The sequence below is a fragment of the Rosa chinensis genome, chromosome 1 (genome assembly GCF_002994745.2).
Source record: "Rosa chinensis cultivar Old Blush chromosome 1, RchiOBHm-V2, whole genome shotgun sequence".
Taxonomy (NCBI): Eukaryota; Viridiplantae; Streptophyta; class Magnoliopsida; order Rosales; family Rosaceae; genus Rosa; species Rosa chinensis.
In genome coordinates, this window is record NC_037088.1 from 55,756,580 (window position 1) to 55,776,571 (window position 19,992).

Here is a 19,992-nt window from a genome sequence, read left to right on the forward strand (position 1 = left end):
CAGTTAGCCTAATTACTGGGTTCGAAATGTGATTTGAGACCTTCTTATGTTACCTTGAATTCGCGGAGCTAAATTGTTGCTAGAATTAACAAACCATGAGGAGTGAGTGAGGGCGATTTACAGTTTTGGAAAAATGATTTCAACAATGTAACTTGAGAATTTGATAGACTAATATTAAGTTGCAGATACAAGGAATAGGCAATGAGCTGACTACATGATATGGTTCACCATATTCCCAGAACCATTATTAGTACTTAGCAGTGGCATACAAAGATATGAGAAAATGGAAGCCAAATTTGGAACATCTGCAGCACCCCTTCCAATTTGTTTATGCGCATCTCAGACCTTAGCCTGCATAATCAATGCATTTAAGAATTTAGTATAATTATTGGCAGCAAGCCAGCAACTTCTTTAGAATTTACTTCTTAAGATTGAGCAAGAAGAAATTTACCGAAAAGCGTTTCTTGTAGCTTTCAACGAGCTCTTTGGGATCACGTCGGGTCTTATTGAAACCTTCATTTTTGTTCATCTCCTAGAAAATTGATATATAGTCTCATGAGTAATCTTTTCAGTGGAACTGAGATGAATCTTTTGCATTGCAAGTAACACACTGTTGTGGGGTCCATATGTTTACGATTTATAATTGGCAATTGTGTAAGGAAAGATCACTTGAATCATATTGTACCTCAATCCATGCTGCCAGTTTAGGTCTTCCTGCAGTGATGTCATATTTCTTCACATCCAATGCGAAATGCTGAAATCTATCAATGAATGGTGCATAAGCGATATCCACCTGAAAAATAAGAATGACACTTGAAACTTTTCCAAATGATCGAGCAACTTTTGATAAGTTCAGTAGACAGGTTTTGATTGCCTTTAAAGCTTAAGACAAATGGAAACTGAAAGTGATTAGTAGAAAGCACATATAGCTGCTTATTACCAGACTGAATTGGCCAAGAAAGAAAGGTCCATCTTCAAATTTGGCAAGAGCAGTTTCAATATAGTCAAATGCAGCACCTGCTTCAACATAACATTATGCTTACATTAGCTTATTTCCAATGAACAACATCAAAAGAACAAAATGGTCAACAGTCAACTCACCAGCAGCTGCCTCAGTTCCTTCTCCTTTAAAAAAGGAAATCACAGGTTTGCTGAAGGAGTCGGTGTAGGTAAACAACTCTTCTGCAAACTCTCTCTTTGCAGGATCCTATATTTACAGATTATGAGCTTTTGTATGTTAGAGAGAAGTCAAATAATATGTAAAAAAGTATCCACAAATCTTACATCAGGGAACAGTGAAGGCCCTTCAAAGTTACTGTCGATGTATCTAATCAAATCAAGACTCTCTCCTTTGACTTCGTTATTGTGTTCCAGTGATGGCACCTGCATTGAAATCTCATTTCAGTAAAATTACAGTGATGGCACCTGCTTCAACATAGGTTTGAAGCTCCATTTTGTCTCTCTAATGTTTCTAATACGAGTTTTGTGTAGTTCACTCATACATTATAGAGCACAACCAGTAAGGTTTCCATAAAACTCCATGCTAATCAGGAACTTAGATGATCCATGAACTAGCAGAATTTCATTGCATTATTACTATGATATTATTCATTATGGCTTTGCTGAATCTAGCTATGTCTCTACTTTTGGGTTTTAGAAGATGAACCATTGAACCTGTGCCTTCAAATCAGCACAAAAATATATGAAAACAACCTTTTATCCCTGTACGATTTTGAAGCGCAGACTCTATTAAAAAAAAAAAAATCACCTTGTTAGGAGGGTAGACTTTCTCCTTGTACCAAGAAGGCCTGTCTTGCAGATTAATAGGAACCAATTCTATCTTTTCCTCCAATCCCTGTTTCGAACAAACTTAAGGGTTAAACTGATGTCATCCCTGTGGCGTAAACAAGAACACTAAAGACATGTTCACTCTCCAGTTTTGTTGCTCGCTCAGAAAACAGTATGTGAAAGAAAATGTATAAGATTTTTATGTGACTCAACAAACGAGGACCCTATTCATTATTTGCAAAGCCAGAAAGTATAAAGACTCAAATTCCATTTCTCCTCCTTAAACTTTTGTGCTACCAATGAGAAGGCAATTCAGAAAAAGAGACCAAATTCAAGCAAAACCAGACTGTAAAGTGTTCTAGAAACAACCTTGCAGTTCCGGGCAATCCACGCACGCTGTGCAAATGGGCATGTGTAAGATATATACAACCTTCAACAACATAAAAACCCCAACATTTCTAATAGTTAGATTCTCTTAAACCCAAATAGTACAATTGACATTGAAACAAACACATTGGCTACAAGCACTTGAACACTACAAATGCTAGTGATCAATACCAACCTTGTTTTCCCATCGAAGATTGAAGGAGGGTCTGAGGTAGAAGTAAGAGCTGGTGGAAGAGCCTCTTGCACACTTTTCACAGAAAACAAAACCAAAGTAAGATGCACAGCTAGTTAAGAATCTCAAAACTTTAGCTATTGGGTTGGAGAAGAAAGGAACTTTGGATTAAATTTCACTGTAATTTTTCGTTTTCTAGCAAGCAGACACTAAACAGGAGAGTTGTGACATACCCAGTTGCCATTGTTGCAGAGAGTGAAGCTCTGGTTGTTTTAGCTTGAAGTCGAAGCTTAGGAGGACATAGTATGGTGGTGTTTGGAAACTTGGCTACATACAATGAATCTAAAACGCGCGGTCGAGACTTCAGAGGTGATGAAGTAGGTACAACGCCTCTGAAACTGACTTTCAAAGTGGAAGTCATTTTCAGTTTGTTTTGGTTGGATTGGAAGGGTTGTTATATATATCGGATTGGAGAGGTTGTTATATATATCGGGTTCGTGTGTGTGTTTGTATTTTTTTTTTTTTTTTTATGTCATCATCTTCTTTATATATAGAATGAAGCTTATGTATTGAAAACAACACTGTATCATCCACACATTTTTGTATTCAAAGACAAGTTCTCCATTATTGTCAAGGTAACAGAGCAGTCAAATTATTCAAGTTCTGCAGAAGTTATTCTCATTTCTCCAGGTACTCACTCTTTTATCTAGCCATTGACTATCCATCTCTATACTGAAATCTGTTGTGGTGCAAATTTAAGAAATAAAAGAATTTAGGAAGCATATGGCTATACATCAGTGGAGGAAGAAAAAGAAAACCAAGAAGGAAAAAAAAAAAAAAAACCCAAAAATCTGCCTTTAACCTCTCCTCTTTGTAAAGAAAACAAACAGCTCATTTCTCAGTACAAATGAAGAAAACAGGGGGTTTGCGTGAGAGATGACTAGAACCTCCTAATCTAGGTGTTGGCTGGGACGCCGCTACCTCCCTTAATTGAAAGCAGATGCCCGTGTGAGTGGCTACGACTGACCAGATGTGTATCTAGGAACAGAACTATTACTGTAATATCGTCGTGAAAATGTCTCCTCACCCCTCGGTCGATCTTTTTCAAGTCTGAGTATCTCATTTCTCTCTTCTTTGCTGCTTCACAAAGTGCAGCTTTGACAAGTCTCCTTGCAATTCCCTGCATAAATATGGCACACATTATAGTAGGTCTCACAGCAACTCCAACAATAGATAATTTCCAACTGAGCTCACAATGACAATCAGACAAACAAGAACAATCCACTATGATCCAAATTCCTCCCTAGTTTTGTCAACACAATGATTCTTTTGGGTTGAATTGCACTATAAGCACTATACATTATGAGACATGGGAAATATAAAAAGGTGATAGAAGAATGTGAAAGGCAGCCAGGGAAGAGTATATTTTCTGATAGCAAGAGGAGAAAATCTTCCCCAATGTTATTTAAAAACAGCAACATAATAACACCCAATAAACACAAGAGAAATTCAGAACATGAAAGGAAAATCATACATGACGTGGATAGTTCTGAACAATGTCAACTGCCTCCTGATTGCTCAGCTGCTCCCATAGGCCATCCGATGCAAATATGAGAAACTGATCTTCAGGGTAGAGTTTTTGCACCAATATTGTTGGCTCAGCTTTAAGGATCGGCTTGTGGAAGGGTTCTGATAGTCTAAACTTTGCCAACAGAGGTTCTTTGTTAAATTCCGACCTTTTCAGGTAGGCATCACCAATGGACCTTGAAATCTACAACAGAAACAAATCACTCTAAATTAAGTGCTCTTCCATTTTGCATGTCATGTCATCTTTGAGAAGGGGCCATGCATATTTATTAATGGGTTAAGTAGATTTTCACAATGAGAATCAATCTAACTTCACCAAATAATGCAAGAAAGAGAAAGGAGTCAGAGATATAAAGGCTAATTTGGTTAGGAAACAGGGGCATTACAATGGGGCAGGACGCGAAACACAGCCCAAGTATCTACCCAATAGTAGAATCCAGCAATAGGTCTCATATTTAATCCGAAACCAACTGCATCCATCTATTGTAATCTAATAAAAACTCGATTTCCATACGGCACCAGGTCATATGATCCAAGAACTTGGTGTACTTTTTTATTTATTTATTATTATTATTATTTTTTTTTTTATGGTTACAAGGAGGTCTTAAAAAGACCCAAAAACAGCAAGACAAAAAGAAAAGCTAAGTTGCAGGTCTAACAGAGGACCTGGATCTAGAAAACTTGGTGTACTTTGAAAGATTAGTAACGTTCTTTGCCATCAATTTTATGTTGAAAAAAGATGTCCAAACATTGTTTTAATTGCACAAAAATATTCCTGTATCAACAAGAGATTTAGAGCATATAAGAAAAAGGATCACCTGTATCAGACCCTTCACGCGCCACACCTTGTGCTTCATTACCACAATCTGAGGATCATCGGGATGCAACGAGTGCAGTTCCTCTCTCACAGATTCTATACTTGCATTGTGCTCAACTGATAACTGAACAGCTTTTACCTGTTTGACGGTCTTTTCCAGTCTTCCTAACACCGCCCGAGAATCTCCTGCATTTGCTATGTATAGCAGTCCACGACATACTATGCCTACCAAACAACATGCACCAACTGAAGCAAGCAGTGGCTTAATCAGCCACTGCTTCCTTACTAAAGATAGAAATTCCTCTTCGGTTGCCAAGAATGCTTTGGTGATAACATCAGCTGACATTCCCTGAATCTCTGATGTGAATTCTGCACCATGAGAATAGCTGTCAAGTCAGTAAATATATGCATTAGCTTATAAAGATGAAAGCTGTAATGGAATATATACAGATATCCAGGTCTATCATATATTCATATGTATATCATGCATATATATACACAAAGCTTCTTAAATGGTCGATGGAGTCAGGCCACATGCGCTCAAAAGTAAATTATGCGGTCTCTGCTATATTTGTCTATTTGCCTTTTCTAAACTTAGTTTAAAATTTAGCTTTCATTTTTTTTTTTTGGCCAATAGCCACCGAATTCCAGTTCCAATTCAAACATTGTTGGCCTAACAATATTGCATTACGATAAACTGTGACTATGAAGATATGCCTAGACAGAAAAGCTCCAAATCCACCAAAAGAGAATCTGAATGACCTCTAATTTCCATGTTACATTGTGGCAAGCATGCAAAAATGGCACCAAGTTGGCAAAACCTTACTGCTAGTACTACTACTTTCATATGGCTATGGCAAAATGTAAGACATTTGGAAAACAATGACCAAAATGCATTAATATATCAAATTCTGCTATCACCAAAAGTATAGAATGAAACAGGACTATTTATCATATTTTAATTCCAAAACTTCTCAACAAGTATAAAAAATGAATTATAAGAGATCCAGTAAAATAACAAATGGTGCAAGTCAAGGAACAACATACTCTTGAGATTCTTGAACAGGTGATCATTTACAAATCGGGCTGCTTCTGGACCTCCATGTCCATCATAAACTCCAACAAATGTTCCATGGGGACCTGATTCGAGCAAGCTCAACGGTCCGGATTCAAGTTGGCTATGGTCTTCCAACAAATTGTTTGCTTGAATTACTGCCATCGAGAATTCACCATTAACATGGTTTCCCAAATCTTTATACCACAATAAACCATTAACTCGACCACTCGCATCCCCAGCTCTATTAGAATTTTCACCTTCAACAGAAGGTCTCCAACACGGTGCCATAATCTTCATTAGTGTAGCTGATACCATACCTCACATATTCTCAACCAAATGTTCCGGCAATTAAATGATTCATCGAGTATATGCTGTGGAAATGATCTAATCCTAGTCTTTCCTCTATTTTCCCTACAATTTCAAAATGCAAATAACAGGTTCCACAAATCAAACACTCATCCACGAATAAGGACATTAATCTCTAGGGAAGCAAAAGCATCGAACAATCTGTTCGGTATGCAAACACCTGCATATAAATTTCACAAAAAAAAAACATTAAACTCCAAACATGATCAAAGTCTTTTTGAACACACAAATCAAACAGATTGAAAGGGGAGAAAAAAACTAAAAAGAAACTTTGAGACAAACATCAAAATGCATAACGGCAATCTCAACAATCAAAATGCAAACTTTACCAGTCCATAGACCAAACTAATATGGGTGGTTTCTGAAAGACACAAACTTTATTGGCAGACAAATACCAGAACCAAACCCCAATTGTCCATCATATTCGTAAGATCAAACAGAGACATGGGTATGTACAAAATTGCATACAAAGTTGGAATTGCTGCCAAGTAATAAATAAAAGGGTAGCTGATTACCTTTGTGTTGCTTATGTTATGAGGAATTGCAGCAACCCTTTTGTCTTATGAAAATTCAATTACCATGAGAGCTCAAAATGACAGCTTTATCCAGATTACCAAGACACCCAATGAAGCAGATTTGGAATGTTCTGACAGAAAAAAGGTTGTCAGAAACAACGTGGGAAGTTGGATCGACCAAAAGAGAGAGAGGGAGATAGGGATAGATAGATTGGAAGGTTTAATGGGTTCTCTTTCTTTTTTGTGTTTTTTTTTTGGTTTTTGGTTAGGGAAAGAGATTATGCATACAATACAACAAACCCCTCGCCCTTGGTTTGCAAACCATAGAAAGGGAGAGAGCTGAGGCTTTTTGGGTAGGATTTTCAGTTTTGGTATTCTAATTTATGGGCTGGGGTTTTGACTTTGACCTCCAACAAACCACCATTTTAGGCAACTTTTACTCATCTTCCCTTCTCCTTATTATAGCCAAATGAAGGTTCCCTCTCAAGAATAATTAAAGAAAGAATTTTCCACCTTGCTAAATTGTGTGTTTTGGGGAATTTCTTGGGAATAAAGTTGACCCCCCAACTTGTAATAGTTGTTGTTTAGCCAATGAAAAATATCTTTGAGCACCCCATCAATCAATAGGTGGAAAATGACCCTTCATCAAAATTGTAGACTAGCTAGTTTACTTAGAGGAGACAGTTAGACTACTTCTCAATCAACAATGAAAATGATTGTTTTTAACAATTTACAAAGTTGATGTAGCAATGTGAATATGGTTTGTGTCAGTACATCAAGTTTGGTATTCTATAAATTCAATCATCCCTATAAATTCAATCATCCCTCAGTGAAGTACATGTTTTAGTGATTCTTTCTAAAGTACAATTGAGTCAATGGTGTTGTCTCCATTGCTTGGTCAAAATCAAAGGTATTTTTGTTCGTTTTCCTTTTTTATGCACGATTGTGTTTCTCAATGATTAGTTCAGTGCGGATTTTTAGGCTTTCAATTTGTTCAATTTGTGGGTTTTTAGAAATGACTTAGTATTTTTTATATTTTTTGTAAAAGCGAAAGAATAGTTCGTTGTGTTCTCACCACAAGAACCGTGAAATAACTTGAGTTTTAAGTCATATGTTTGACTCATCTTTCAAAAGTTCAATATATTTATTATAATTTGTGAAAATCTCATATTTTGTATTTAGTAGATTGTTTTTCTTATGAGAAAAGAAGAAACTTCATTTATTAATCCAAACGATTACAGATTTACAACTAAATTAGAGTCCAGCGGTTATTCACTTATTCCTACCACAAGGCGATGAGATGCAAATTCTAACCACAATGATTGTCATTTTCACAATATAACCTCACAATTAATATTGAGATGAATCATCTCACAATCTTTTGTACCGTGTCCCAAGATTACTAGACCACGTGTTAGGGCAATTAACAATCAAGTTAGTAACGAGAAGACACCAAAAGTATAACACATAAGATAATTCATGAGATAGTGTCATACAAATGACACAGCGATAAGACTAAGACCCCTAAATCCTAGCCCAATTGAGTAGTGACTTATTAAACCTAACTAATAAACTCAACCAACAACTAAAACCTTAATAAAGAAACAAAATGAGCTGCTACAACTCATAATCCTTCAATAAAGAGCTACTACCAGACTACTGATAACCTCTGTGGTTAGATTGGTATATGCATGGTCACTCTCCTTCGTGTTAGTTTTGATATCTAATATATACCTGCACAGAAAATAAACAATAGTTTATTATAAGTTGACGAAAGCTTTCCTTTGGTAAGTTCTTGAGACTGGCTAAATGGTGAAGAAAAATATTGCCTAACTACAAGATTCAGAGTTAGGTAACTTAGGTCACGATCTGACCTAGTGGATTGACTCACATTTTGTATTTTTTGTTTTTCTTAATATAACAAAATACAATTAATAGACTACGATTAGCCTCGAATACATAACCAATGTAAAACTTCTGTTTTGACCAAAAAAAAAATGTAAAACTTATGCAACAAAACTAAATAATTTCAGACATAGCAAAATAAATTACTTTTTTCTCAAACCTAAAAATCAAGAAACTTAAACTCTACCAAACAACTTTATTAAAAAAATATATATATTATGAAAAAACAATGTAAGAAACTCCATAACCTGTGGGTGCATTCAAGGATATACAGCATAGTAAAAGGACCCTATACCAAAAAGACAAATTTGCTGACGTGGCGGCACCTAAACATTTCCTAAAACCAGACAATTCTGCAGAAAACGACGATGTCATTTTGTCTCTCACTAACCAACCCTCACATTACTCCGCTCATTGCTCCGATTCGTCCCAAGTCCCCACGTGCCGTCGCCGGCGGGTCAGCCATGGCGGCCAACTCGCTCCGAGTCGCCGCCGCCCAGATGACCTCCATCAACGACCTCGCCGCCAATTTCGCCACCTGCTCCCGCCTCGTCAAAGTACCCAACTTTACACTTTTTTTTTTTTTAAAAATTCAAAATTTAATCTTTCTAAGTTTTATGTAAAATTATGATTAACCCAATTTGTGAAATTTGAAGGAGGCAGCTGCTAGTGGAGCTAAATTGATTTGCTTCCCTGAAAGCTTCTCCTTTATTGGGGCTAAAGATGGGGATAGTCTCAAAATAGCTGAACCTTTAGAGGGTCCAATAATGAAACAGTACTGCTCTCTTGCAAGGTATGGTAGAAAAGTAAAAAGGTGAAAACTTTATAGCATACATTGGGTTTTGGAGTGTAATTGAAGTGACCCATTATTGTAGGGAATCTGGGATTTGGTTGTCACTAGGTGGGTTTCAGGAAAAGGGGTCTGACGATGAGCATTTGTTTAACACCCATGTTGTGGTAGATGATGCTGGCAACATCAGAAGCACTTACAGAAAGATTCACTTGTAAGTAATGCAGTTTTGTGCTGATTGGTTTTGCTCGAAAACTGTGGTCGTTGTGTAATGTGCTTACAGCAATTTAAGTTGTTTTTGTTATTGAAAGGTTTGATGTGGATACTCCTGGTGGGAGGTCATACAAGGAAAGTAGCTTTACAGAAGCAGGTAATGTACCGACTAGTTTCGTTGCCACTGTAGTTTCGGTTACTATTTTGTTTTGAGGAACTTAGTTTGGTTGGTCATATTTTCAGGGAAGAATGTTGTTGCAGTAGATAGCCCTGTGGGACGTTTGGGTTTGACAGTTTGCTATGACCTGAGATTCCCAGAGATTTACCAGCTGCTCAGGTTCCAACATGAGGCACAGGTACAATTAGATTTTTCTTAGATTTAAAGTGCATTGGAATTGAGGGTTGATGTTTGTTAAGCATCCCACAGTGACATATTTTATTACAATCTGCAGATTCTGTTAGTTCCTTCAGCCTTTACCAAAGTAACTGGTCAGGCACATTGGGAGGTTCTTCTTCGTGCTCGTGCAATTGAGACTCAATGTTATGTATGGACTCAGTTTTCTTCTCCACTAGTATAATCTTTTCATAATTCGATTAGGATAAAATTTTACTGACAGTGTTATCTTGGATGCTGATGCTGACATGCTGTATTGCTCTTTACTGACTTTTGGGGATGTTAATGTTACTTGCGCATCAGGTAATAGCTTCTGCACAAGCTGGAAAGCATAATGATAAAAGAGAGAGCCATGGCGAAACTTTAATTATTGATCCATGGGGAACTGTTGTTGGTCGACTACCTGGTGAGAATTTAATATCTCTGCACGTTTTAAGCACTTAGAATAGGTGTTACGTTCAGCAGCTTTAGGTCATGGGCATAGGTGATTTCAATGAAAAAAGTGTTGGCCTATAAATAATCAGGTTTTGAAAGTAATTGTCAAACTCCTTAAAGCTAAGGAAAACAACTAGTTGGGGGTATTTCTTGTGTTGTTAGTTTGTTTCCCATTGATATGGAAGAACAGATAGTAGACTTGGTCCCTTTGATAAATGATAACTCATGCTTTAAGAGAAATAACTTACTAGAAAGGTTTCCTTTTTGTGGGGAGATGTTCAGAGTTAGGGATGGGTTGAACTCCATGTAGTTCTATTCTGAAATGAATGTGCTTCTCTTGTGAGAAATGGTTTTTGCTCAAGAGTCAAATCTAAAACATATGAATCTCTTTTTTTAAATATGCTACAAAGTTATTGTAGTGTTAGTTTTTATGCTTCTGGTATTACAGTACCACGTGCTACAACATAATTCTAACATTTCCTCGTCTCTGCCTTAGATACTTTGTCAACCGGGATTACTATAGCTGATATTGATTTCTCATTGATCGATTCAGTGAGAGCAAAGATGCCAATTGCCAAGGCAAGTTTTGTTGATAAGTATGGAAATGAAACATGTATCAAACATGTACCTCCTGTAGTTTTGAAATCTGAGTGAGGGGTAAAATATTTGACATGTAATTTATCTGGTATAGGGGTAATATCAAGCAGCATTTTTATACTCCTGTTCATTTCATTTTCAGTTTATGAAAATTACTATCTTGTAGTCAACTCATGTTCTTTCTAATTTACTTCCTGTTTCAGCATCGGAAACCTGTTGAGTTCTGGAAATCTGCATCTCTATGATCTTTACATGCTTTCTCCTGTTTGCCCTGTTACTCAAAAGGGTAGCCAGAAAAAAGAGAAGAAACTACTGTTGCACTTCTAAATGAAGATGCCAGAAATTGAAGATCTGTTCACCAAATATACATGTCTCTACTTTCTTTATTTTCAAAACACATGCTTGTACTTTACAAAATATGTATTCTATTGATCAGTTTGAAAGATTGGGATAAGCAGGATTTTCCAAATTTAAAATAGCAGTTTTTTTTTTTTCCTACATTTATCTCACTCAAAACTGAAGCTTCTTGCCATTCTGTATTACCTGAAATACACTTCAGATTCCTCTAATGACACTGATTGTCACAGAGTATTATAGATCCAAGAATTATCAGAACGGAAGAAGGCTTAGGCTTTGTTTGGTTGTAGAGATCATCAAAGATATCTCATTGAAATATCCAGTCTTATAAAAATGTAGTATAAACCTATCTAAAGATAATCAGCTTGGCCTTTATTCTAAAGCTTTGGTCACTATTGTTCATAAAGCTGATTGACAGCAGATTACATTAGTTAAGAATCCCTTTTAGTTATAAAGGGTTTCAGGTTGTGACTTGTGAGTCATATTACTCAGCAGCAAATTCCTGTTTATTTCTTAGAAGATTTGCCACAGGATTGGTCAGAGATCAGATCAGAACCTGTAGCAGTCATAAAAAGAAGCACATCATACATTTTCAAAGGAACTGAGAATCTCTTCTTTTCCCAAAGCACTCAATTTGCTTTGCCTTTCCTTTAGATTTTGTGTGTACCCTTCTTTATATCCTCAGAGAATCTAAACCTCCTGTACTATATAGTAGTTCATTGTATCACTCAGTACCTATCACCCAAAAACAAACTATAGCCAAGAAGCCATGCCAAAGCTTCCAATGAAGGAAATAAGCATTTTGAGTATTTCTTCACTAGTCTTCTTCATTTCTCTGCCAACCAATGCAATGCATCCTATCGACCATGGCTTCCAAGGAGCCAAACCAAACTGCACCTACTCCATTGAGATTGAGACAACCTGTGCACAATCTGCCGAAACCACAGACCATGTCAGCGTCAGATTCAGCGACTCCAAGGGTAATCTGATCATAGTGAAGCATCTGAACAACCCTAAGCTCTTGTATGCTCCGAAAGGTGGTTCAAAACGTGGAGGGTATGGCGGGTTTGGAAGATGTGCCATAGACGTGTTTGAGGCCAGTGGACCATGCATGAGCTCAAGGGTGTGCTCTCTGTACCTGAAGAAAGTCGGATCAGATGACTGGCGACCTGGCTGGGTGAAGGTGCTACATCGACAAGATGGTGGCCATGAAGTACCAGTTTCTTATGTGTTCTATTTTAGGACATTTGTTCCAGAAAACGTTTGGTATGGCTTTGATTATTGTCACTCCAAGGGTGGTCTTGTACCTCATGTTGTCAGTTTTGACGACTAGTCTGAAAGTAGTGTACCATTCAGTCTTCCTGTCCTTAAACAGAAATAAGAAATATATTCACACAATTGATCCGGGAAACCCTGGACTGCAAAGCATGAGATTCATTAACATGCTTGTTTGATTGATTCAAGCAGCTAAACCAACTGTAAAGATTGGTAATTACAAACGAATGATGAACTGTTCTTCACTTCTTACTCTATCAAGGAAGAAAATGAAGGACAGGTATACAATCTCACAAGACAAACTTGAGGGGTATAGGACTATGAACAAGTTGATTACGAACCCTAAACCTGATCTTGGAGAACTATCGAACCAGAAATTCTCGTGTATTATCAGGACTCGCTAGAAGATCAAACGGTTTGTTCCCTAATGTATCTTTCAGGATTGTAATCTGGCCTTCTTTGAAGAGTACTTCCTCATCAAGGGTCTCTATCTTCTTCTTCAACAGATTAACCTCCGAGTTCAACAGCATATTCTTCTCATTGTACTTTTTCACCTCCTCCCACATCATATCTCTCTCTTCTGAAATTTTAGGCAGCATCCCTCGTGTAACTGTTAATTCCTTTGTAGATTCTTGGAGGTCACTTTGAAGCTTGTTTATGTTATCATCCTTCTTGAGCATCTGTTATCAATGCATAAGGAAAAAAAAAAAAAGAGTAGTCAGCTTACAGAAGGCAAGACTGGCACAATTGAGAAATAAGCAGAGGAATACTTCAAGAACTTTTATTTTGTAAGAAAAGAAGATGCACTATTAAGAACATTACTTCAATTAGCCGATCGATGGAAGTAACTTTAATAGCCAAAAGAAAATTGACTTCAATGTAATGTTAGTGGAAATAGACCCAGACAAATAATATGCTTATTGCAACAGTAAGCAGAATATTCCATTCAAACAATGATGACAATGTACTTTCTTATGGACAGTCTTCTCTGCCTCAATTTTCCTTGCAAAGCCCTCAAATCAACTATAACTCATGGGGTTGATATACTATGTGAAGTAAATCTACCGGAAAATGAAAATCGTTACCATTATTTCTTAAAGCCTATCGTGCTCACTCATATACAAAGCTCCAGATTCATTCACATTATGAACTATATGTCTGACCAAAACACAGGCTGTAACATTGAACATAAAAATACAAGTGATATGATGGGTTACCAGTAGTTCAACGTCTTTCAACTTGTGGGTGAGACAGGAAAGGTTGTCCATTGCATTTTGAACTTCACATCTAAGGATGTCATTTCCTCTTACAGCTGCAGCTAGTTCAGCTTGCAACTGCTCAACTTCCAGCTCTTTAGAATGTATCTTCTCTCTTAGTAAACTTGTAAGTATAGTTTCTGATTGAAGCTTATATCTCATATCGTCCTACACGTATAAGCAAAAGTCGTCAATGACAGTTTATGTAGTAAAGGACTCATTCAAAATATTATGGAACAAAGATTTTATATTCAGTGATCTATGTCTGAGAACACCAGAGCATATTACCTCTGGGATTTGATCATTTGAATGTCCTGATTCGTCAGCATCCATGCACTTAGATTGATATTTTGATGCAGCCAGACTGGACTTTTCATGGAACAAAGCAGACATTGTCTGCAAACTTCTGGTTAAGCTTTCAGTTCCACGCTTTAACCCCTGCACTTTCATTTCAGATTCAACAAAAAATTGTGCATCCAGACCCTTCTTAGCTTCTTGGAGATGGCCTGCTTTTCTTTTGACAAATTCCAGAAAATCTGAACACAACTGGGAGCTCTCATTTAGGAGTGATAGCCCTTGATTTTGCAAGCAGCCGACCCGCGCCCACATCTCCTTATCTAGCTTGAAAGTTAACGCACCACTGTCTTTCCCATTGCCCCTCAAACGGTCTAACAAGTGTATATTCTCATGCCTAAGAGAATCAACTTCAAGCCTTTGAGAGTCCAACTCTCTCCTTAAACCCAGTTCTACTCCTGTCAACCTCATTTGCTCCATCTGCAATTTCGAAACATGCTTGTCAAACCTCTCCGATGATTGATTTTTCCCGAACTCCTCACTAAAAGCTTCACGCAACCCATCAATTGTCTTCTCTTGTTCTCTGCAGGTTCTTAATAATCTTGTAATGGATTTATGCAAATCCTTGCACTCCTTATCCCTCTTTTCAAAATTCTTATGGAGACAAACACGATCTTCCTCTGATGCTCTGTACTTCTCTTGCAATTCCGAGAGATTTTCTTGTAGGCCTTGATTCTCCTCTCTCATTTCCTCCATCCTAGTAGTGAGCCCCTTAAGCTGTTGCTCTGCATTTGTTATGAAATTTCTACTCTCAGTTTCCCTCACATTAAAAGAAGAAACTTCTCTCTGAAGCGAGACATTTTGCTCTGCAAGCTCTCTAACTCTTTCACGAAGCCTCTGCTCTTCCGACTGATATTTGTCCAGCTTGAGTGACCAGTCAGTTGACCTTCGATCTAGTTCTGTCTCCAATGCTGACTGTAACTCATTCTTCTCCTTCTCTAGTCTTCTGGTTCGAGACTCAAGTTCTGCGTTTGCCAGTCTCAATTCTTTCTTGGCAGAGGCCCTCTCAGCAATTCGTAATTGAAGAAGGTTTGAAACCTCAAGTGCAAAGCTGATTCTCTGCTCTGTTAGGTTTCTAATTGTCTGAATCAGTGATGGCACATTGTACCCACTATCTCTAAGAAAGCTTTCCTGCTCAAGTTCTTCAGACAGAAGCATGACCTTCTCCTCAGCTTCCTCCAGTCTTCTTTGTAATTCCACATCCAGGTCCTCTCCAGTCTCATCAGAGTTTAAACCATTACACTTCTCTCCATAGAACTGTTTCTGCAAGCTCGAGTAATCATCCCCATGATATTTACTAATTGTGTCATAAGGTTCGTCCAAAGGGTAAGTTTTCTGGCTTACCAGGTCTGGTCTACCATATATATCCTCAATGGTGAGTGGGATGTCATGGTCAAATTCCTTTGCATGTGATGGCTGCATGACTTGAGACTGTGATAGCCTCTCCACAACATTCTTTGCAAGTCTCCTGGGAGATTCATGACCAAATCCATTTTCGACCCAATCTTTGGATGATAGACGATAACGAGAACTTTTGGCCTCTCTAAATGAATGAGCCCTGGGTGAACTGGGGGCTGTAATCTGAACTCGCGGAGGGCGCCATCCACCACCGTTTCCAATCCCATTGAAGTTTCTATGGGAAGAATTGTTCTCTTGTCTGCCCCTTTCCTCCTGCTCTCCGTCTATATAGCGGTCCAAAACTTTGGATGAGACATTACTAGAGCAAGTAGAAGAGCTCCCTGACGAACCATGCTGTATTCTAGGAGAACCAGCAGAACCAGGTCGTTCTAATCCGTGTGTGTTTTGAACAGCTGGAACTTCTAACTCTTTAGCCTGATGCCTCTCAGGGGTAAAAGTCCGACAACTGGAACATATCAAAAGCCCATTATAATTAGCACCTCAAAGATAAAATTCCACATAAACAGGACTTGACATAATGTACTGAAATTCTAGTCAACAAGTTCATGTTCTTAACAATATATTGATGCAAAAGTCTCACCAAGATGATTGGCCACATTGTCGATGAGGAATACTACTTGTACTACTACAAGGAGATCTACTCTGATATCTCGCAGAAGAAAATTCTGCTTGCACTGGCTCACTTACAAGGAAGGCTGCTGATGATAATGACCGGCTCCTTCTAAGGCCTGGACTCTCACTGGAATTCTTGTTAGCAGAGACCTGCTTTCGAGATTTAGAAAAGAATCCTTTAGGGCTTTGAAAACTATTATCAGCAATGTCCCCAACTTGACTTCCATTTTCTGATGGGTTTTCCCAGTATACTTGCTTATCAGTTGATGGAGGGGATTTGTTGTTTCCATTGCTAGAAGCAGAAGATCTGAAAAAGAAGAGCTTCTTCATGTGTGTATCTTCGGCAGAAATTGCTAACTGCAGCACATTAAAGTTCTGTACCAGATGGGATCTCTCAGAACCTATAATAATTCAGAAACAAAAAACACAAGAGTACCATTAACACTGGTGGGGAGTGGTACAGGAGAAAAGGGCAAATGACTCGTAATGAAAATGCTCAACTCAGATGTCCTATAAGATGCTTACTGGGAGACAAGAAACTAATAATCATATAGCAAAATGGGCATAACCATCATGAGAGAAACATGAACTTTAACAACAACGGCTGAAATAAGTACAACAGACACCTGGATTAACGCAAAGAAAGTGAAAGACTTTGTGATTATTTTATTTTCACAAACCTTTAAAAAGAAACTGAACAAAAAACACAATACACTTCTTACCCTTTTTCCCCAAAACAAGATTCCGAAACTGAAAGTAGATAAACAATGAGAAAAGCCTTAATCCAAGGAGGAATTTCTTTATGTAAACCATGATTAATCACGTAAAACCTTACTTCAAGTAACCAGAAACAACTCTAGAGCCTTATTCATCAACATCTCTACCATTCTTCCCCAGAAACTAGCTCTCTAATTAAAAATGGAAACATAAGAAAACAAAAAATAGCAATTTTTATACCGGAGGTCACGTGAGCAGAAATTACAATATATCAATAAAGATTTCAGCAACGTTCATAATCTCAAAGTGTTTAACAAAACATGTGTCAGTCAGCAGATCTGATGAATCAACCTCACTCTGAGCCTGTCAAGCTGAGAGCCAAGCTGGCAGGGGAAATACCATATTAGCCCCCTTCACCTTCACTACCCTCTAAAACCCTAAGCCCCAATTCTTTCCCACACAGGGAGAGGTAACTGCAAGCCTGAAAATTAAAAAACTAACTAGTCTTGTATACAATCTGACACCAAAAGGATCAGATTCTTCGACGAAACCGAGGCATTTCATCATCATCCAAATTCATAAACAAACAAATTGAAGTCTAAAGAAAACCAGATCCGGATATCTAAATCACTCATATACAATCAATTAAATCAACATTTCCAGAAAATTGAAACATAAAAAATAAAAATAAAATAGTTTCGACACTATTTTGCACACGATTTCTGCAACCTAGACCTCGAAAAATCAAGAAAATCAAGAACTTCTTCAGTTCAACAAATTCAACTACTGATCAACTGCCAAGGAAACTTAAAGATACTCACACTTGCAGCGATTTCAGCCAAGAATTACAGAAAAATCACCAGCCAAGTCTCGTAAAAACTTCTTTACGAGAGAAATTTCGATCTCAATCAGTCAATCTGCTCAGATTTCTGAGCAGCCAAAGCAGAAAAAGGAAAACGAAGAAAGGTTCTCGGAGATTCCTTTTTCTTTCTTTTTTTTTCCAAACGGTCAAGAAAAATAAACCAGCAGTGGAAGCAAATAAATTCAACAGGAAAAGGAATTCAAAATTCGAAAAATCAAAAATCAAAAATCTGTGCAATTATGGAAGAATCTTGGAGTTACTTACTCGGATACACTGCTGCTGCTCGAAAATTCAAAATTCAAAAAGAAGAAGAAGAAGAAGAAAATAATAATGAGGAGGAGGATTTTTCCAACTGAGGAATCCGGATTCTAAGGGAAACGGAATTTTAAAAAAGATGCGAGAGGGAGAGAGAGATCGAGTCTTACCAAACGACGTCAGAGGCCGGCGTTTCGACCGTTAGAGTCCAAGGCCAGTTGGATTCCGCGAGGCAGACGAAGCAGTGTGAGTGATACTGATAGAGAGAGAGAGAGAGAGAGAGAGAGAGAGTCAATTATGGTTTATCGGGGGCTTTTATTATTATTGTTATTGTGTTTATTAATTAAAAATGATTTTGTACGCGCGCTTGGTTTGAGTATTTCATGGGGGCAAAGTGGTCCGAAAGAGAAACTTTTGAAAAAATTTGTCGCCTGCGGAAAAAGCGGGGGGGAGGAGCGGTCTGAAAAGGCGGCAATCGGGTGTAATTGGTTCCACTGTGTAAAGAGAGAGGCTGGGCAATGGTGTGGTGACACGTTGCAAAATGAGGATGAGCTTCGTTTAAAGCTTAGTTAATGACATTAAAATCTGATGTAACCTAACCACATAACCACATTATGTGTGACGACATAGCACGTCAGAGTCGGATTGTTTAATATGGTACAACAACATACAGTGGTGTTCACCTGGTTAGTTGCTGACCAAAGAATTTATGCTCAACAACCCTTAGATTTACATCAAAAGGTGGAAAATAAAACACCTCAACTTAATAATAATTCTCTCTGCCTTTGGATTTACATCTAAGGGTGGTTGAGCATTATTTTGTTGGTCAGCAACTGACCAGGTGAACATTTTCGCAACAACATAATGTGTCACGGTCGTAGTGGTTAACATTTAACAAGGCAAGTTACTCTTACGGTAATTGAAATTTTGGTGAGAATCATACTTCAAGCAAGCATGGAAAACGTGTTACTTTAAAGAAAAAAAAAATTAGATAATGGTGCAATAAATAAAATATGAGAGACTTTTTATCTTACACGCTAAAAATATTTTGTGATTCAGTGTCTTAAATGTAAGATATCTCAAAAATATTTTCTGGTTTGTAACGTTACTCAATGTTAATTAAAGAATGTCTATTCCAATATTAATTAAAGAATATCTATTCTAATGTGTTCCGACACCAAAACTAAAGTGGGATCGAAAGGGCCATAAGGATAAACTATATTTAGTACATATGTAACTGATGACTTCAAAATCAAGTCATGTTGTTGTACGAAAAGGAGCCTAAGCCAAAGGTGTGACATTAACAAAAGTAATTGTCTTTTAAATCAAGAGATAAGAAAGAAGAAGCCGTTGTGTCATTTTTCTTTTTGGCGGGACCTCATCATCCCCAAAATCTCTGGCGTGTAGGTACCTTCCTTTATTTAAGTCATCGTAGACACCATGATTCAATTGGATCATTCTAGCTTTCTTCGCATTACCACATGTGTCCATGATGATGATTGAGGGAAAAGATAGTTTAGACAAAGGATCATTTTTAGTTTTGGTGTGAAGTCGTCAAACGGATCTGACCTTATTAGCTTTTTTCAATTCCCTCCAGTTTTTCTTTGCTTTTCAAACTATCAAGTTGATCCAGAAGTCCAACTTTAATGGATGCTCATTGGCAATCTCCGAGCCAGTAATCCCGAAGCATTGTGATTGTTACGAGCTAATTTTAATCGTTATTCAAAAAAATTTGTTATAACTACGATAAACATCATTTTCTTAGATCCACTGTATCACAATTAATTTTCAGACAAATGTAAGATAATTACTAAACCTTCTGTTTAATTTTTCTCTGCCAACTAGTATTTAGGCATTTAGCC

The 19,992-nt window shown here is 37.5% G+C and overlaps 5 protein-coding genes across 8 annotated transcripts; 2 read left to right on the top strand and 3 right to left on the bottom strand.

The window, feature by feature from the left end:
- Positions 1-137: 137 nt before the first annotated feature.
- On the bottom strand, positions 138-2,825 carry LOC112182522 (protein IN2-1 homolog B). Its single transcript, XM_024321021.2, has 10 exons — positions 2,581-2,825; positions 2,351-2,422; positions 2,158-2,218; positions 1,769-1,855; positions 1,285-1,383; positions 1,102-1,207; positions 941-1,017; positions 686-793; positions 452-532; positions 138-351 (listed from the first exon to the last, which is right to left on the bottom strand). Exons 1-10 carry the CDS (start codon positions 2,766-2,768, stop codon positions 340-342), a joined length of 891 nt encoding a protein of 296 aa, XP_024176789.1. The 5' UTR covers positions 2,769-2,825; the 3' UTR covers positions 138-339.
- Positions 2,826-2,994: 169 nt separating this feature from the next.
- LOC112182519 (probable protein phosphatase 2C 38) lies at positions 2,995-7,083 on the bottom strand. Of its 2 annotated transcripts, XM_024321013.2 has the most exons (5): positions 6,690-7,083; positions 5,799-6,334; positions 4,753-5,120; positions 3,882-4,118; positions 2,995-3,527 (listed from the first exon to the last, which is right to left on the bottom strand). In XM_024321013.2, the coding sequence occupies exons 2-5, from the start codon at positions 6,121-6,123 to the stop codon at positions 3,303-3,305; spliced, it is 1,155 nt and encodes a 384-aa protein (XP_024176781.1). In that variant the 5' UTR covers positions 6,124-6,334; positions 6,690-7,083; the 3' UTR covers positions 2,995-3,302. The 2 variants fall into 2 exon arrangements, with proteins under 2 accessions (XP_024176781.1, XP_024176784.1); XM_024321016.2 differs by lacking the exon at positions 6,690-7,083 and having other exon boundaries at positions 4,753-5,137; positions 5,799-5,935.
- A 1,864-nt stretch (positions 7,084-8,947) lies between these two features.
- LOC112182525 (deaminated glutathione amidase, chloroplastic/cytosolic) lies at positions 8,948-11,521 on the top strand. The gene is made up of 9 exons (XM_024321028.2): positions 8,948-9,151; positions 9,251-9,387; positions 9,470-9,598; positions 9,696-9,754; positions 9,841-9,953; positions 10,050-10,142; positions 10,295-10,397; positions 10,923-11,005; positions 11,227-11,521. The coding sequence occupies exons 1-9, from the start codon at positions 8,963-8,965 to the stop codon at positions 11,266-11,268; spliced, it is 948 nt and encodes a 315-aa protein (XP_024176796.1). The 5' UTR covers positions 8,948-8,962; the 3' UTR covers positions 11,269-11,521.
- A 628-nt stretch (positions 11,522-12,149) lies between these two features.
- On the top strand, positions 12,150-12,713 carry LOC112170166 (embryo-specific protein ATS3A). The gene has a single exon (XM_024307354.1). It carries the CDS (start codon positions 12,150-12,152, stop codon positions 12,711-12,713), a length of 564 nt encoding a protein of 187 aa, XP_024163122.1.
- Positions 12,714-12,794: 81 nt separating this feature from the next.
- LOC112182523 (sodium channel and clathrin linker 1) lies at positions 12,795-18,435 on the bottom strand. Of its 3 annotated transcripts, none has more exons than XM_040510151.1 (6): positions 18,301-18,435; positions 16,265-16,697; positions 15,610-16,129; positions 14,200-15,528; positions 13,873-14,079; positions 12,795-13,335 (listed from the first exon to the last, which is right to left on the bottom strand). In XM_040510151.1, the coding sequence occupies exons 2-6, from the start codon at positions 16,624-16,626 to the stop codon at positions 13,018-13,020; spliced, it is 2,736 nt and encodes a 911-aa protein (XP_040366085.1). In that variant the 5' UTR covers positions 16,627-16,697; positions 18,301-18,435; the 3' UTR covers positions 12,795-13,017. The 3 variants fall into 3 exon arrangements, with proteins under 3 accessions (XP_040366085.1, XP_040366083.1, XP_024176791.1); XM_040510149.1 differs by adding an exon at positions 18,140-18,154 and having other exon boundaries at positions 14,200-16,129; positions 18,301-18,390; XM_024321023.2 differs by having other exon boundaries at positions 14,200-16,129.
- Positions 18,436-19,992: the final 1,557 nt, after the last annotated feature.

Excerpts from the sequence above, each read along its gene's own strand:
- LOC112182522 (XM_024321021.2), bottom strand. The coding sequence starts at position 2,768 with ATGACTTCCACTTTGAAAGTCAGTTTCAGAGGCGTTGTACCTACTTCA. Across the intron at positions 1,384-1,768 it reads AAGTCTACCCTCCTAACAAG|GTGCCATCACTGGAACACAA; the intron begins GTGATTTTTTTT and ends ATTTCAATGCAG. Across the intron at positions 533-685 it reads AACTGGCAGCATGGATTGAG|GAGATGAACAAAAATGAAGG; the intron begins GTACAATATGAT and ends TCAATTTTCTAG.
- LOC112182519 (XM_024321013.2), bottom strand. The coding sequence starts at position 6,123 with ATGGTATCAGCTACACTAATGAAGATTATGGCACCGTGTTGGAGACCT. Across the intron at positions 4,119-4,752 it reads GCGTGAAGGGTCTGATACAG|ATTTCAAGGTCCATTGGTGA; the intron begins GTGATCCTTTTT and ends TTTCTGTTGTAG. Across the intron at positions 3,528-3,881 it reads TTCAGAACTATCCACGTCAT|GGAATTGCAAGGAGACTTGT; the intron begins GTATGATTTTCC and ends ATATTTATGCAG.
- LOC112182525 (XM_024321028.2), top strand. The coding sequence starts at position 8,963 with ATGTCATTTTGTCTCTCACTAACCAACCCTCACATTACTCCGCTCATT. Across the intron at positions 9,152-9,250 it reads CCTGCTCCCGCCTCGTCAAA|GAGGCAGCTGCTAGTGGAGC; the intron begins GTACCCAACTTT and ends TGAAATTTGAAG. Across the intron at positions 9,755-9,840 it reads AAGTAGCTTTACAGAAGCAG|GGAAGAATGTTGTTGCAGTA; the intron begins GTAATGTACCGA and ends TCATATTTTCAG.
- LOC112170166 (XM_024307354.1), top strand. The coding sequence starts at position 12,150 with ATGCCAAAGCTTCCAATGAAGGAAATAAGCATTTTGAGTATTTCTTCA.
- LOC112182523 (XM_024321023.2), bottom strand. The coding sequence starts at position 16,626 with ATGAAGAAGCTCTTCTTTTTCAGATCTTCTGCTTCTAGCAATGGAAAC. Across the intron at positions 14,080-14,199 it reads CAAATGATCAAATCCCAGAG|GACGATATGAGATATAAGCT; the intron begins GTAATATGCTCT and ends TTATACGTGTAG. Across the intron at positions 13,336-13,872 it reads TGAAAGACGTTGAACTACTG|ATGCTCAAGAAGGATGATAA; the intron begins GTAACCCATCAT and ends CATTGATAACAG.